This window comes from Schistocerca nitens, chromosome 11 (assembly GCF_023898315.1).
Source record: "Schistocerca nitens isolate TAMUIC-IGC-003100 chromosome 11, iqSchNite1.1, whole genome shotgun sequence".
Lineage (NCBI taxonomy): Eukaryota > Metazoa > Arthropoda > Insecta > Orthoptera > Acrididae > Schistocerca > Schistocerca nitens.
In genome coordinates, this window is record NC_064624.1 from 66,083,899 (window position 1) to 66,102,742 (window position 18,844).

An 18,844-nucleotide genomic window follows, 5' to 3' on the forward strand; every position below is an offset into this window, starting at 1 on the left:
AGGTAGATTATATAATGGTAAGACAGAGATTTAGGAACCAGGTTTTAAATTGTAAGACACTTCCAGGGCCAAATGTGGACTTTGACCATAATCTGTTAGTTGTGAACTGTAGATTAAAACTAAAGGAACTGCAAAAAGGTGGGAATTTAAGGAGGTCGGACCAGAGGTTCTAGAGGGTTTCAGGGAGAGTGTAAGGAAACGATTGACAGGAATGGGGAAAGAAATACAATAGAAGAAGAATGGGTAGCTTTGAGGGATGAAATAGTAAAGGCAGCAAAGGATCAATTAGGTAAAAGAACAAGGGCTAGTGGAAATCCTTGGGTAACAGAAGAAATATTGAATTTAACTGATGAAAGGAGAAAATATAAAAAGGCAGTAAATGAAGTAGGCAAAAAGGAATACAAACGTCTCAAAAATGAGATCGACAAATGGTTAAGCAAGAATGGCTAGAGGACAAATGTTAGGATGTAGAGGCATATCTCACTAGGGGTAAGTAAGATACTGCCTACAGGAAAATTAAAGAGACCTTTGGAGAAAACAGAACCACTTGTATGAATATCAAGAGCTATGATGGAAACCAAGTGCGAAGCAAAGAAGGGAAAGCAGAAAGGTGGAAGGATTATATAGAGGTTCTATATAAGGGCGATGTACTTGAGGAGAATATTATGGAAGTAGAAGAGTGTGTAGATGAAGATGAAATGGGAGATATGATACTGCATGCAGAGTTTGACAGACAACTGAAAGAACTAAGTCAAAACAAGGCCCCGGGAGTAGACAACATCCCATTAGAGCTACTGACAGCCTTGGGAGAGGCGGCCCTGACAAAACTCTACCATCTGGTGAGGAAGATGTATGAGACAGGCGAAATACCCTCTGACTTCAATAAGAATATAATAATACCAATCCCAAAGAAAGCAGGTGTTGACAGATGTGAAATTACTGAACTATCAGTTTAATCAGTCACGGCGGCAAAATATTAACCCGAATTCTTTACAGACGAATGGAAAAACTGGTATAAGTCGACCTCAGGGAAGATCAGTTCGGATTCCATTGAAATGTTGGAACACATGAGGCAATACTGACCCTACGACTTATCTTAGAAGATAGATTAAGAAAAAGCAAACCTACGTTTCTAGCATTTGTAGACTTAGAGAAAGCTTTTGACAATGTTGACTGGAATATTCTCTTTCAAATTCTGAAGGTGGAAGGGGTAAAATACAGGGAGCGAATGGCTAGTTACAATTTGTACAGAAACCAGATGGAAGTTATAGGAGTCGAGTGGCATGAAAGGGAAACAGTGGTTGGGAAAGGAGTGAGACAGGGGTTGTAGCCTATTCCCAATGTTATTCAATCTGTATATTGAGCAAGCATTAAAGGAAACAAAAGAAAAATTTGGTTTAAGTATTAAAATCCATGGAGAAGAAATAAGAACTTTGAGGTCCGCCAATGACGTTGTAATTCTGTCAGAAACAGCAAAAGTGGAACGGAATGGACAGTGTCTTGAAATGAAGATATAGTATGAACTTCAACAAAAGCAAAATGAGTATAGTGGAATGTAGCCGAATTAAGTGATGCTGAGTGAATTAGATTAGGAAATGAGACACTTCAAGTAGTAAATGTCTTTTGCTATTTTGGGAGCAAAATAACTGATGATGGTCGAAGTAGAGAGGATGGAAAGGCAAGGGCAAGGAAAGCGTTTCTAAAGAAGAGAAATTTGTTAACATCGAGTATTGATGTGTCAGGAAGTCGTTTCTAAAAGTATTTGTATGGAGTGTAGCCATGTATGGAAGTGAAACATGGACGATAAATAGTTTGGACAAGAAGAGAATAGAAGCTTTCCAGATATGGTGCTACAGAAGAATGCTGAAGATTAGATGGGTAGATCACATAACTAATGAGGACATGTTGAACAGAACTGGGGAGAAGAGAAATTTGTGACACAACTTGACTAGAAGAAGGGATCAGTTGGTACAACATGTTCTGAGGTATGAAGCGATCAACAATTTAGTATTGGAGATCAGCGTGGAGGGTAAAAATCGTAGAGGGAGACTAAGAGATGAATACACTAAGCAGATTCACTCTCAGGACTGAAGACCACAACAACTACAACAACAATTGCTATCGTTCGGCACTAAGCCATTTCCAAATAGAAGATTTTGATATGTATGCTTGCTATATGTAGCTATAACGACGTAATATGCACACTGATGTGTAACATAAACCTGTATGTGAAAATTTTTTCTTCAAAATAGCTTGATGCGGAAACTGCAACCGCGAAAAGAAAATTCTAACAGTTAAAATTAAGAAAACATCATTTAAAAATATTGTAGAACTTGTGTACCAATATTTAAAGAAAGTAACAGAAAATATTTTGACAGTATAAGAAAGAATTCCTCTCTATTTCAATCTAGTCTCCAGTCCATGACTAGCAGACTTTTTCTTTTCATACTCCCTCGGCCGCCCCCCACCCCCCCCTCCCCGCCTTCCCCTCACACACACTTTACATTGATGTTCACATCGTGATCTATGCGTTGCATTATAATGTACAGCCATCGGAGGTGCTGGATGAATCAATTCATTCATGAAGGAGCAGGAACATATATAAACTATGACAACAACAAACCACAATATTTCCAGTCTACTCACACCAGTAATTTTGGGGAAGATGAAAGCAGCAACATTAAAAATAGTAGAAAAAACACTTTTCCTCTGAGACCATCCAACTTAGTTGCTTTGGTACTGTAAATATGTAGAGCTATCTACTCTCTTTCTTACCTTTGCTAGCCTACATTTTTTATTCTCTCTACTTCGACCAACATCAGTTATTTTGCTGCCCAACTCGCAAAATTCATCTACTACTTTAAGTGTCTCATTTTCTGATCTGACTCCCTCAGCATCAGCTGTTTTAGTTCAACTACATTCCAGTATCCTTGTTTTACTTTTGTTGGTATTTATCTTTTATCATCTGTCCAACACACTGTCCATACATTTCAATTGTTATTCAAAGTCCTTTGCTGTCGCTGACAGAATTATAATGTCAGTCGCAAGCTTCATAGTTTTTATTTCTACTCCCTGGACCTTAATGCCTGCTCCAAATATTTCTATGGTTTCCTTTACTGCATGATAAATGGCACGCGTTTTCAGTACCATATACACTGAAGCGCCAAAGAAACTGGTATAGGCATGCGTATTCGAATACAGAGATGTGTAAACAGATCGAATACGGCGCTGCGGTCGGAAAGACCTACATAAGAGAACAAGCGTCCGAAGCAGTTGTTAGATCGGTTACTGTTGCTACCATGGCATGTTATTAAGATTTATGTGAGTTTCAGTGTTGTTATAGTCGGTGCACGAGTGGTGGGACACAGCATCTTCACGATAGTGATGAAGGAGGGATTTTCCAGTACGTCCATTTCACGTGTGTACCGTGAATATCAGGAATCCGGTAAAACATCAAATATGAGATATCGTTCCCGTCGGGAAAAGATTCTCCAAGAACGGGACCAATGACAGAAGTGCGACCATCCACAAATTGCTGCAAATTTCAATGCTGTGCTATCAGTAAACGTCAGTGTGCGAACCACACAACGAAACGTCATCGATATGGGCTTTTGGAGCTAAAGGTTTTCTCGTGTATCCTTGATGACTGCACTGTACTGTTGATGACTGGAAGCATGTTGCCTGGTCGGTCGAGTCTCGTTTCAAATTTTATCAAGCAGATGGACGTGTATGGGTATGGAGACAACCTCACGAATCCATGGACCCTGTATATCAGCAGTGGACTGTTGAAGCTGGTGGAGGCCCTGTAATGGTGTGGGACATGTGCAGTTGGAATAATATAGGACCCATCATGTAAGACATCGTGGTCTCCAGACCATCATTGCTTACACATTCCGCCCTCTCAATCATATTCCACCCATCAAGACGCTTCATTCGAACCCAAACTCCATAAAATAAAGTCACTGTTATCTGAATTCATGTAAACGATATGGAAATAACAAGTAAATCACAATTGCGCACTGAGATTAAAATAATTGAGGCCGACGTAAACACACATATTCAAGACACGACGATCACAAATGGTTCAAAGACAGGAAACTGTCATCAGTCCAACAGACCACCAATGCCTCGGATGGTCACAATAGCTTTTAGTTCGGGAGAGGCAAACCACACACCAGGAGGCTGGTCCCTTCAGAGGACGAGTCAACCTATCTACGTCAGCTGGTCACCGCCCGTAGAGCAGACAGCGTTTGCCCGAGTGAAAGGGAGAACGACCCCATGTTCGGCTTAAAAGCAAATTCCGCTACATTGTGTGGGAGCGCCCAGCCTACGCATTCTTTACAAACATAGTACGCAGTTTCAGAGGTTTTCACAGGGAGACAGCAAACGCCAAACGCCGATGGTACAGATTTCCTGATTGGTCGCCTTAAACGAAATGTCATTCTCCCGTTTTAAAAGAACAATGCTGAATGGCAGATGTTATTCCTGATGCCTTGAGCTGAAGGAGTAATGGAAGAGACCAAGAGATATACCCCTCCACGTCTGGCGTGGAGAGGGGCTGTTCCGTTGTCGCTCTTGGAGCGAGAACATGTAACGAGAGCGTGTGCGCTCGTACGTGTACTCAAAAAGCGAGGAACAAGTCTCTCCTCAGTACTTCACTGGGAGAGCACCTCTGTCGAGAGCGAATCAGAGTGCGACTCTATATTGAGTCCTTGCGATTAAGCGTTGTTCACTGTGTTGGCCGCCACACTTACTGTACAGTGTGAACGGACAGTTAAATGCCTGCGAGCAAATTTTTGAGTGGCATCGCAGTGGACTGGTTATCTGACCGGTAATGACGCCCATAGTTAGACTAGGGGCGAATAGGAGTCCTTGAGTTCATCAAGGCGTAGGGAGAGTTTGATTGGCGAAGGTCAATCCGGATAGAACGAGAGTTATCTTATTTGTCAGCAGCGAGCGGCGCAGACAGCAGTCATCGCAGCTTACGGTATTGTGTGCTACAGCTATTGTGAGCCCCATATTTCCTCCACAAGAGTATACTTCACTGCATTTCACACGTGACAGCCACGAATGTACCTAACAACGTTCTAAAGGATAATTATTCAAGTTGAGTAGGCACGGCTCTCAGCCATTCTGCCAAGTCAATAACAATCTTAAACTTTGTATAAAAATTTCATTAGCGAATCCTATACCAAAGAGGCAACTTCACATTCCGAAAAGAACCCGGAAACAACTTGTTCAGTTCATCACTAAAAGCGCCATTGTGATATCTCAGAATTTTTTTCAAAATAAATAATAATTTTCGTTAGTTTCATGTTTTTCTTACACTAACTAGCACTACTCCAGTACCCAAGTATCCCACTAGTTACGTAAGACATTTTGTGAATTTTTGTGTCATTCCCTTACAGTGGACGACTCTAGAAGATATTTATTGCTGAAAGTTTTTCAGGCATTTCTCTTTAGAACGTTAGGAACGTTTGTCTGACTTCTCTAGTGGTGTGGGGGTGGAAATTGCATCTTGCAGGAGCCACAGGGTAAAGGGTACATCTCAGATTAATCCATTGCACAGAATGACAGAATAGCACCCACACGTCACTCACACTGATATGTCTAGATATGACTCTCATAGGTGACACATGTGTAAGCATTCTGTTGTGATTACCTGGATCCATTCATGTGCATTGTGCATTCCCTACGACTTGGTCAATTTCAGCAGGACAGTGCGAAACCTCAAACATCCAGAACTGCTACCGAGTGGCTCCAGGAACTCTCTTCTGAGTTTAAACACTTCCGCTGGCTACCAGACTCCCCAGACATGAACCTTCTAAGAGCATATCCGGGACGCCTTACAACGAGCTGTTCGGAAGAGAGCACCACCCCTCATACTCTTACGGATTTATGGCCAGCCCTGCAGGATTCATGGTGTCATTCCCTCCAACTCTACTTTAGATATTAGTCAAGCCCATGCCATGTAGTGTACTGGCACTTTTTAGTTCTCGCGGGGACCCTACACGATATTAGGCATGTATACCAATTTCTTTGGCTCTTCAGTGTATTTATTAGCAGTGCAAGTCTCTATACTCCTGCAATTATCTCCTCTACACATTGAAGGAAAGAAGCAACTGGCCTCTCATCTGACATTAGAAAAACATTTCTCGGCTCCATTGAAGGTGTACAGAACAAAGCCCCGGCCTTCTGTGCAGTGAGTTAGGAAATGATGTTAGAGGGTAACGCTCTTCCTGTTATCATATTAACTAAATTTTAGAATTCCTGTATAATAACATTGAACTGTTACTTATTAGGCACATGTAGAAACGGATGTACAGTAATGATTTAGTCATAATTTCTAGATATGCTCGGAATGACCTACATAAGTTTGTCAAGTCAGAACAGACAATCCTAATCATGTTTTTCTGGGATATGAATATTCTTTGTGCACATACAGAATCTCCTCAAAACATGGTTCTACATGACAGAGAAGCCAAGCATCGCTTTTATGTATATGTGAGACTTGAATTTGTACTTGGAGGGAAGCCAGCAACATTCAGTTCCTGTACAAGATCCTGAAAATTATGCATGCAAGAAGCCCGTCAACTTCTTCTGTGTTATGATGCAAAGCGTTTGGTATTATTGACTGATTGTCTTGCGATAAAAAGTTTTGCTTGCAAATGTTCTCAGAATAAGTGTGTGTGTTATGTTTATGTTGAGAGTGACAGTTCTTCGTAACCTCATCCTTTCACAATTTGGTAAATCATTCACATTACACGCCACATCACTCACAATGATCACTATGTTATCTTCAATTAGTTTCTTTTTTCGTATCTCCCACATTTATTTGAAAATAACTGACGCAAATCAAGAAATTAGCTAGACAGAAACTGGATGGTTTATGAAATAATAAAATCAAATCAGTCATATCGATATAAGACAAATTTGAAATAACAGAAATAGGTGTCTTCATTAATGTACACAACTCGTTTGTAATACAGCTATCCACTTTGTGATTGTCACATGTTTTATTAGAAAACTTCTACTCGTTGGTGGACCAATATCTATTAACAATAATAATAAGAAGAACAATAGAGTAGATCAGTAGTAAAATGTAAAACATATTCCACCAAGTACAGAAAAGACAGATACTTGCCTTGATGACCATAATAAGGTACCGCAACAATTTTTGTCTCAAAATTGTTCTCCTCTTTAGTCTGAAGAAACTGTCGTTCTGGAAATTGGACAAAATATTGAATTACATTGTCGTTATCGTTGTCTTTTTTCAACATTTACTTGAAAAAGACATATATTAGAGTTACTGAAGTACTGAGGCAAAGCAAATGAAACAGTAGATCATGAACTAAACTAGATTAAATATTCCATGTCTTAGATATGTCTGATTGTACAGACACAGCTGGTTAAATACCATAACATCAAAAAATATATGTAAGCCAATAACACCTTACTTTCACCTCTTAGGGTCTTGTTTTTGTAATTGCAGTTAACGATGGACCTTGCTGTTGGTGGGGAGGCTTGCATGCGTCAGCGATAGATCAGACCGTACCGTAGGTACAACCACAATGGAGGGGTATCTGTTGAGAGGTCAGACAAATGTGTGGTTCCTGAAGATGAGCAGCAGCCTTTCGAGTAGTTGCAGGGGCAACAGTTTAGATGATTGACTGATTTGGCCTTGTAACGTCAACCAAACTGGCCTTGATGTGCTGTTACTGCAAATGGCTGAAACCAAGGGGAAACTACAGCTGTAATTTTTCCCGAGGGCACGCAGCTTTACTGTATGGTTAAATGATGATGGTGTCCTCTTGAGTAAAATATTCCACAGGTCAAATAGTCCCCCATTCTGATCTCTGAGCAGGGACTACTCAGCAGGACGTCGTTAACAGGAGAAAGAAAACTGGTGTGTGGAATGTCAGATCCCTTAATCAGGCAGTTAGATTAGACAGTTTAAAAAGGGAAATAGATAGGTTAAAATTAGATATAGTGAAATTTGTGAATTTCGGTGGCAGGAGAAACAAGACTTCTGGTGGGGTGAATACAGGGTTATAAATAGAAAATCAAATAAGGGTAGTGCAGGAGTAGGTTTAGTACTGAATAAAAAAAATAGTAACGGTATAAGCTACTACGCACAGCACAGTGAACGCATTATTGTAGCCAAGACAGACGCAAAGACTATCCCTACCACAGCAGTACAAGTTTACATGCCAAATATCTCCGCAGATGAAGAGATTCAAGAAAAGTATGTGCAATAAAAGAAATTATTCAGATAGTTAAGGGAGACGAACATTTAATTGGAGAAAAAAGAGAAGGAAAAGTAGTAGTTGAGTATGGACTAGCTCGTAAGGAATAAAAGAGGAAGCTGCTTGGTAGAATTTTGCACAAAGCATAACCTAATCATAGCTAACACTTGTTTTAAGAATTATGAAAGAAGGCTGTACACGTGGAAGAGGCCTGGAGACAGTGGAAAGTTCCAGTTGGGTTATATAATGGTAAGACTGATATTTAGAAATCAGGTTTTAAATTGTAAGACATTTCCAGGAGCAGATGTGGACTCTGACCACAATTCATTGGTTATGAACTGTAGATTAAAAATGAAGAAACTGCAAAAAGGTAACATTTAAGGAGATGGGACCTGGATAAACTGAAAGTACCAGAGCTTGTAGAGAATTTCAGAGAGAGAATTACGGAAAGATTGACAAGAATAGGGGAAAGAAATGCAGTAGAAGAAGAATAGGTACTTTTGAGAGATGATATAGCGAAGGCAGCAGAGGATCAAGTAGGTAAAAAGGCGAAGGCTAGAAGAAATCCACAGAAAAGAAATTTAATTGATGAAGGAGAAAATATGAAACTGCAGTAAATGAAGCAGGCGAAAAGAAATATAAACGTTCCAAAAATGAGATCGGCAGGAAGCGCGAAATGGCTAAGCAGGTACGGCTAGAGGACAAATGTAAAAATGTAGAGGTATATATCACTAGGGGAAAGACAGATACTGCCTACAGGAAAATTAAAATCACCTTTGGAGAAAAGAGAACCACCTGTATGAATATCAAGGACTCATGGAGAACTAGTCCTAAGCAAAGAAGGAAATGCAGAAAGTTGGAAGGAGTATATAGAAGGGAACTCTACTTAAGGGCAATATTATGGAAACTGAAGAGGACGTAGATGAAGATGAAATGGGAGAGGTGATACTGCATGAAGAATTTTACAGAGCACTGAAAGACCTAAGTCAAAACAAGGCACCAGAAGTAGAAAACCATCCATTAGATTTATTGATAGCCTTGGGGGAGCCAGCCACGATGAAACCATCTGGCGAGGAAGACGAATGAGACAAGTAAAATAGCCTCAGTCTTCAAGATGAATATAATAATTCTGATCCCGAGAAAGCAGATGTTGACAGGTGTGAAAATTACTGAACTATCAGTTTAATAAGTCACGGCTGTGTAATACTAACACGAATTCCGTATAGCCAATTGGAAAAATTGGTAGAAGCCAACCTTGGGGACGATCAATTTGGATTCCGTAGAAATGTTGGACCATGCGTGGCAATATTGTCCCTACGACTGATCTTAGAAGACAGATTAACGAAAGGCAAACTTCCATTTCTAGCAGAGAAAGCTTTTGACAATGTTGACCGGAATACATTCTCTCAAATTCTGAAGGTGGCAGGGTGTGTTGTGCGATATTCTTTGTAAGTTAATATTTCATTATGATTAGTAAATGAACGATTCTCAATAATAACACTAATAACAATAGTAATAGCTATTGCAATATTTACAAACATATAGTACATAGCATTATGTGACAATTACTTTCATAATAAATGCAACAATAGTGACAATAATGAATGCATGCTATTTCGGGAATGTCAGTCTAATTAACAGAATGATAGACAATTATCTCCACACGTTTTGTCACATGTCAGTAATGAGATCCAACAGTAATATATTGCACCATTACAGTGGGAAACATTTATGGAGAACAGTCCCATTCAGCTGGAAAGACGACAGCTTTTCATCAACTATATATACCGAAAAAGTCTGTATTCTAATATACCATCCATGGTACTTGAAATGAAGGTTCTACATTGGTCATTGAAGGTTTGTATTTAAGATCCTACCTATCTGAAGCATTTTATTTTGTCTTGCGTACTGTTCGTTTTCATACAATGTGTCCCTCTTCAGGCAGATTCAGATTCACGTTTCTCCTGTCCATCCTCTACACCAATCAGTCCTTTCCTCCCTGATGGAAGAATCTGTGTTTATCATACATACATGTGGTGTTACCTGTTTTTATTATACTGTTCACAGTACTGGGAGTTGCAGCCACATAAGCTAAGAACCGAGCTGCCCATCTGCTGCTTTGAGAATTTTACTGGTCCTACTGTATTTTTCTTCTTTTATGTAACATTGTGATGAGACTAAGATACAAAGGATCAAAAACGGTTATATCAAACTAGATGATGAAAGACATCATTTAACTAGGTGACTTTGATGTTATGGAGGAAAACGTTGGTATAATTTTCCTTATAGCTTCTCGATGACAGGAAGCACAACATGTTACGAACTAATGGACAAGTGTGTGTGGTACTTGATGTAACTAGTAGTTTTGTATGGTTCTAAACACCAACAACAGTGGCCATCTAATGTCGTTGCCACCATTGTGTTTGTTCTTACCTTTTTTAGCATATGGGACTGCTTTACGTCTATCTATTGTTTCACAGTCCTATTTATGTGTCTTCTGTATTTCTATTCCATTGCACTTCTTATCAGGTGAGAACGCTAACATTTCCTTCCAGTTTGGAACGCTATTAAATCTAAATAACGCATCTTTTGAAATTAAACAAAATTCATGTACTGTCGCTTCTTATCCTTACAACCCGTGATCTGGATACAGCCATTGACATAAAATGCAAAAGCTACTAGGCTAAAGATCCATGCAATGTGCCATGCTTAGCTGTGGATGATGGTGAGATGTTTAACTTACCATGGTCATGTGGCATTATTAATTCTCCAATATTTGCTGCCATTCTTGCCGCATGATCATCTTGCAGCGTTTCCCCTGAAATTAAAAAAAAATCCCCTGAAAGTTATCATAAAAGATATTTTCTTATTTAAAAAATATCCAAAAATTTTTGGTACTCAGAGCCACTAGGTACACAGACATTTGAAAATGAAACGAATATTTGTTTTCAACATTTTAGCTTTTGTAATGTCTCAATCACTTTCTTGTATTTTGAAACTTCTGATGTAATTTTTTACTTCCAGTGTGTGCAAAACAGATGTAATTCTTACAGCTTCATCATCATAAAAACAGAAAATTATTTTCTTTCAATTTATTGTCAGTGTGTGTTTCATTAACAATGTATCACATTTGTGACTCCCGTTATATTTCTGGAAAAATATGGAAAATTTTTACTGATTTCGTCAGTTGGTAGAGCACTTGCCAGCGAAAGACAAAGGTCCCGAATTTGAGTCTCGATCTGGCATACAGTTTTAATCTGCCAGGAAGTTCCATATCGGCGTCCAGTCCACTGCTCAGTGGAAACCTCATTGTGGATTCATCCCCCAGGCTGTGGCTGAGCCATGTCTTCGCAATATCCTTTCTTTCAGGAGTGCTAGTTCTGCAAGGTTCGCAAGAGAGCTTGATTTCCTGTGTTATTATCACGGGACTAACATTAATAATATGTGCATCTAATTCTGTTGTGGTTGTTCACTTTATGGAATTTCATTTAAGTAATGTATTTTACATATTTCGTGGTCTGGAATTGCAGATTTACGAAAGTAGTGTGCAGTGTTGAGTGGCAAGTTCTGTCTTTCCTGTGGCCAGCAAGTCATGGTCGGTAGCTTGTTCCACTGGTGCCATGTGAGGGCAGGCCAGCAAGCACATCATGGCCACAGCTGGGACCAATGGACAAGACACAGTCAGTTGGTGTGGGCTCCATTGTGTTTGAATTATATTTATAGATCTGTACTGGGGTGCCAATTGATTTATGTTTCATAATGTTTCTATAATGTGAGGTTCAACAGCCATAAAGTGTTTTATAAAATGCTTTTTAAATACCAGCTGTCTACCGGTTTTGGTAATAACCACCCTCCAGAATGCCTATCAACATCAACATTAATGATTTAGGAATGTACAATTCCTAGACAAATTACAAAACTCAACAAATATACGGTTGCAAAATTCATTTTTGTACTTACTGCGTAATACAGATTACTTAAAAGTATCCCATACTCCATTGAAGCTGAACAGTATCAAAATTATCTACTGATATTGTACAAACACCTGACATAATTTGTCTTAGAATACTGACAGTCATATCTCATGTCAAACAGACAGACGTCACAGGAAAAACAAGACGAACAATTACAGGAAGTTTCCTGGCAGATTAAAACTGTGTGCCCGACCGAGACTCGAACTCGGGACCTTTGCCTTTCGCGGGCAAGTGCTCTACCAACTGAGCTACCGAAGCACGACTCACGCCCGGCCCTCACAGCTTTACTTCTGCCAGTACCTCGTCTCCTACCTTCCAAACTTTACAGAAGCTCTCCTGCGAAACTTGCAGAACTAGCACTCCTGAAAGAAAGGATATTGCGGAGACATGGCTTAGCCACAGCCTAGGTGCGAAACTTGCAGAACTAGCACTCCTGAAAGAAAGGATATTGCGAAGACATGGCTTAGCCACAGCCACAGCGCAGGAGAGCTTCTGTAAAGTTTGGAAGGTAGGAGACGAGGTGCTGGCAGAAGTAAAGCTGTGAGTACCGGGCGTGAGTCGTGCTTCGGTAGCTCAGTTGGTAGAGCACTTTCCCGCGAAAGGCAAAGGTCCCGAGTTCGAGTCTCGGTCGGGCACACAGTTTTAATCTGCCAGGAAGTTTCATATCAGCGCACTCTCCGCTGCAGAGTGAAAATCTCATTCTGGAATTACAGGAAGAATGCGTCAGGAGTCAGGTTATATCAGAGAAAGTACATTTGTACTGCATAGGTAATACAATAACATAATTCTGCTGCAGTGGTAATGTGAAGGAACAGAACATCTTTACCGACGTCGTTGACTGAGTGTAAACAAAAAGAGAGGAATATTAATACTGGAATTTACACTAAAATCTGTCGCAAGATAAAAGCGGAACCACATATCAGTGAAACCAGATATTATTACAACAAATGTGTACACCTGGTTCAGAGCGCAAAAGAAATTATGTAATAAAAGCAGTAATGTTAGTCTAAAGAGCAACAACGAATTTCCTTTTGGTACTTCACTTACAACATCCCTTTTTTTTTACTTAAGTGATATTTTTCAAAAGAGACTGTATCTACCGTATTAAATTAAAACAAACAGTGCTGTGCAATTGCGTATATCGTTTCAATACGATCAGTTATATAGTTCTATGTAACGTAATAACAAACTTCAAAATGTATTTTTTTCGTGACACCGCTAAAATTTCCTTTACCTCATATTTTAAGGGCTACTCTTGAACAACAGAAGACAATCAGCAGCTGAGTAGGAGGAGACATGTAAGAAAACGACATATATGCTTCATAGGACGATAGTAATCGATATATAAAAAATAATTCCTATATTAACACACAGTAGTAGCAAAAAACAAATTTTCTATTCAATGTGGTACAATTACAGTGCTAAAAACCACCTAGGCATCAGGTTACACATCTTCATTATTAACTGTAATGGATATACAGAACAGTAACTATCATGGCATAACATTGACATCTATACTATTGAGAAAATTTAGAGAACTGGTATTGGAAGTTGACTGCCAAACTAGTCTAATGCTGCCAACATACATTGCGCACAAGAACCATGAAGTTGTGGATATTAAAACAATCCATGTCTAAAAACAATCTAATCATTATACTTTTACCTATTTAAAGACAACAGGGTAAGGAGATGAACCCAGTCAGATTATATACAACAAATATTGGTCATAGGTATCATTACTGTATAATACAATGAGACTATATCAGTGTTCGTTTCGTGACCACAGATGAACGATAAATAAATAAAAGATAATCACACAAATACCAGATATTACGTATTTGGTGACAAACCGTATCACATCCAGGCCATGAACATTGCCCCTAGCACAACTTCTATATACAGATACCACAAAGACCCAAATTTCTTAATAAAACATAATTACAGTGGGCATACATTTCATATAATAATAAGGTATCTTATCTACCTATAACTATAAGAGGACCATAACATGCAAAAAGGAGGTTTGAGATCAATAGTAGAAATACACTACGTAATCAAAAGTATCTGGGCACCTGGCTGAAAATTACTTACAAGTTCGTGGCACCCTCCAACAGTAATTGGAGAATTCAGTATGGTGTTTGCCCACCCTTAGCCTTGATGATCGCTTGCACTCTCGCAGGCATACGTTCAATCAGGTGCTGGAAGGTGGGGAATGGCAGCCCATTCTTCACGGAGTTCTGCACAGAGGAGAGGTATCGACGTCGGTCGGTGAGGCCTGGCACGAAGTCGGCGTTCCAAAACACCCCAAAGGTGTTCTATAGGATTCAGGTCAGGACTCTGTGCAGGCCAGTCCATTACAGGAGTGTTATTGTCGTGTAACAACTCCGCCACAGGCCGCGCATTATGAACAGGTGCTCTATCGTTTCGAAAGATGCAATCGCCATCCCCGAATTGCTCTTTAACAGTGGGAGGAGGCAAGACGGTGCTTAAAACATCAATGTAGGCCTGTGCTGTGATAGTGCCACGCAAACCAACAAGGGCTGCAAGCCCCCTCCATGAAAAACACGACCACACCATAACACTACCGACGCCGAATTTTACTGTCGGCGCTACACACGCTGGCAGATGACGTTCACCGGCCATACGCCATACCCACACCCTGCCATCGGATCGCCACATTGTGTACCGTGATTCGTCACTCCACATAACGTTTTTCCACTGTTCAATGTTTAATGTTTACGCTCGTCAACCCAAACGAGGCGTCGTTAGGCATTTATCAGCGTGATGGGTGGCTTATGAGCAGCCGCTCGACCATGAAATCCAAGTTTTCTCACCTCCCGCTATAACACCCTAACGACTCCCTTAAGGTCAATTAAGACAGAATATCATAATATGAAGTAGGGAAGAGTTATCTTGGCAAATACGTACGACATCTTTGCCGATAACCTAACACCAAGAAGTTTTTATAACAACAACATTATACATCACTGAGAGTTTTTGTTATTAAAAGAGGAGGAAGAAACCTCAGATTTAGTTCATGGACAAATATCCAAGTGACAATTGCAATTAATATCTTGAAAGCCAAGTCCAAGGTGATGTTAGTCAGAGATAACTTTTATGTGGAAGAGAGTTTTAAGCGCAAACGAAGAAATTCGATGCGTTTACAATACTCTTTCACAGAAGAAGTCGCTTGCTGGCTCTCGTCCTGTAAGGACGTGCGAGAACAATTCTTGTTTTAGTTATTGAGAGTACGGAAGGCGACGAGATTGTTTTGCGTTCAGAAGTGTTTCTTGCGTATTCACGAACTTCGGAAACTGATTTTGTAATCAGAGACAGGAACTGATAGACGCGTTTAATCGTGCATAGCGGGTTAATTGAACTTTATTGACGAAACTAGTGAATATTGGAACTAAAAGAAGAGTGGATAGTATATCAAAGGACTACACTCGATTAGTCTCGAGTAGGGCACAATTACACGACTTCTCGAAGATAATACAATTACGCTGAAGAGTTAAGTTGTAACTGTCAAGAAATTTAATTTTAATAGAAGTGACTTTACCAACCAACTGCGTGTGAGTGTGGTGCGAAAGTTATAAGGTATTTAGTGGACAAGGAACAATAAACTGTTCGTTCCAAGTGAAATATCAAGCGTGGACTACATTACTAACAAGGGAACCTCCCCATCGCACCCCCTTCAGATTTAAACTTGGCACAGTGGATAGGCCTTGATAAACTGAACACAGATCAATTGAGAAAGCAGGAAGAAGTTGTGTGGAACTGTGAAAAATAAGCAAAATATACAAACTGAGTAGTCCATGGGAGACATACGCAACATCAAGGAGGACATGAGCTCAGCAGTGCCGTGGTCCCGTGGTAGCGTGAGCAGCTGCAGAAAGAGAGGTCCTTGGTTCAAGTCTTCCCACGAGTGAAAATTTTACTTTCTTTATTTTTGCATAGTTATTATCTGTCCGTTCGTTCATTGACGTCTCTGTTCACTGTAATAAGTTTAGTGTCTGTGTTTTGCGACCGCATCGCAAAACCGTGCGATTAGTAGACGAAAGGACGTGCCTCTCCAATCTTACATCGAGTGAAAACTTTAATTTTATATTTTCAGTTTATGTGACAAACTCTTATGTTTATGTTTATGTTTATGTGATTATCATATCGACAAGAAAACCTAAATCGGGCAAGGTAGAAGAATCTTTTTACCCATTCGCCAAGTGTACAAGTTAGGTGGGTCGACAACATATTCCTGTCATGTGACGCACATGCCGTCACCAGTGTCGTATAGAATATATCAGATGTGTTTTCCTGTGGAGGAATCGCAAGGTCATAGGTCAACCGATTCCTCCACAGGAAAACACATCTGATATATTCTATACGACACTGGTGACGGCATGTGCGTCACATGACAGGAATATGTTGTCGACCCACCTAACTTGTACACTTGGCGAATGGGTAAAAAGATTCTTCTACCTTGCCCGATTTAGGTTTTCTTGTGGATGTGATAATCACTCCCAAGAAAGTGATGAAAACATAAGAGTTTGTCACATAAACTGAAAATATAAAATTAAAGTTTTCACTCGAAGTAAGATTTGAACCAAGGACCTTTCGTTCCATAGCTGCTCACGTTACCACGAGACCACGGCGCTCCTGCGGTCTCTGTGTCCTTGATATTGCCTATCTTCCCATTAACTACTCAGTTTGTATATTTTGCTTATTTTTTCACAGCTCCACACGACTTCTTCCTGTTTTCTCAATTGATCTGTGTTCGGTTTTTCAAGGCCTATCCACTGTGCCAACTTATAACTAAATCTGAGGGGGGTGCGATGGGGAGGTTCCCTTCTAAGTGATGTAATTGATGATGGTTAACCACCGACTGTTCAGCAGGGACAATTTAATCTGAATATCAAAATACCTACTTCATTAATGGAAAAGAGAACTTTTGAACATTCTTTTTAACATTACGGCGTAGGTTCACTCAGACGTGATCAAATAGTATCTGTGGATCTCGCTTCATACAGGTTCAACAACTCCATAGCAACGAGCCAACAACGTACGATAAGACTGTTTCCTCGCAATTGGTGGTGTGTACGATGCGCATGAGATAAGGTTTAACAACTACTGCATATCCGGGCAATGAATCATTCAATCTTAAATCAGAAGAAGCGTCCGTCGTACGAGTTTGCATTTCTGTCTCCCGTTCACCATCGGGGACCTACGTCATCGCGCACCGTGTCTCAACTCGACTGCGAGAGCTGTGGCAGTAGCAGCTCTACGGCGCCCACAGTATGAGCACGCGGTTGGAGTGCAGGGACGCCAGAACGGCTAACTGTCACAGTACTTGCAGAGGATCCTGATGCAGTTCGGAATTCCGTGTGATGGTCTGGAATGATGTCTGCCTATTACGCATTACCACCGTCTTCAACTGTCGGTGGTCTCTAACAGTCAACAGATGAGGTCGACCAGTACCATTTTGTGCTGTACGTGTCCCTTCACGTTTCCACTTCACTATCACATCGGAAACCGTCGATCTAGGGATCCTTAGGAGTATGGAAATCTCGCGTACAGACGTGGGACACAAGGGAGACCCAATCACCTGACTACGTCCGAAGTTCTGTGGAGCGCCCCATTCTGCTCTCTCGCGATGTCTAATGACTGCTGAGGTTGCTGATATGGAGTACCTGGTACCTGGCAGTAGATAACAGCACAATGCACCTAATATGAAAAACATATGTTTTTGGGGGTGTCCGGATACTTTCGATCACATAGTGTATCTCACTTCAAGTTGTTACGCCAAAAGCAGGAGAAATGAAAACATTTTCTCTAAAAAGAGAGGAATTATACAAGCTACAAGTCTGTTAACCTAAGTGAATCCACAACAAATCTAAAAAGATAAGTTTATTGATTACAAAGATCACAGTACAATGAAACATAAGCCAAGTATAAAATGTATATACACGATAACACCTATTTGAAACGACATGGCAAAGATTTTTGCAAAGATTTTTGAATTCTTGCGGCAGCTTACTAAAAATGGATGCAGCAGTATACTGCACACATTTCTACACAAGAGTTAAGGAAGTCCGACCCAAATGAAGGTTGGATTTATGCCGAGTATTAACTGAGCGAAAGCTGCTTATGCTTGTGAATGGGCTGATATTGTTAACAAGGAACGACAGTAAAGAATATATATATTCAAAGTACCCAGACTAGTGAAAAGGGGTCGACAAGAGTTTTGCGAACTAACACCACTTATAGCCCGAACCGCCCATTTCTGAGCCAAAAATATTATTTTAGAATGGGAAGAGTTACCCCAAAATATAATGCCATATGACGTGACAGAATGAAAATAACCAAAGTAGACTAATTTTCGTTTTAGGCAAACACTTACTTCAGGTAACGTTGGAATAGTAAAATGGAAGCACTGGGTGTCTGAACAAGATCCTGAACGTCGGCTTTCCGCGACAGTTTAGAATGTATCTGAACAACCAGAAAATTCAACTGTTCAGTTTTTTAATCATATCCCCATTCTGTGAAATTAAAACGTCCGCTTTTGTTGAATTGTGAGTTAGAAACAGTAAAAACTGAATCATACTGTGATTTAGCGCTGGTTTATTTTCT

General features: G+C 40.1%; 1 protein-coding gene across 2 annotated transcripts in view; it reads right to left on the bottom strand.

Annotated features, from left to right (window-relative positions):
- LOC126212942 (uncharacterized) overlaps positions 1-18,844 on the bottom strand; it is a 485,086-nt gene that overhangs the window by 402,855 nt on the left and 63,387 nt on the right. For both annotated transcript variants that reach the window (XM_049940460.1, XM_049940459.1), the window contains exons 4-5: positions 10,990-11,064; positions 7,145-7,222 (exon numbers count right to left, since the gene is read on the bottom strand). In XM_049940460.1, coding sequence (XP_049796417.1) covers positions 7,145-7,222; positions 10,990-11,064 — 153 coding nt within the window. The remainder of the gene's footprint in view (positions 1-7,144; positions 7,223-10,989; positions 11,065-18,844) is intronic.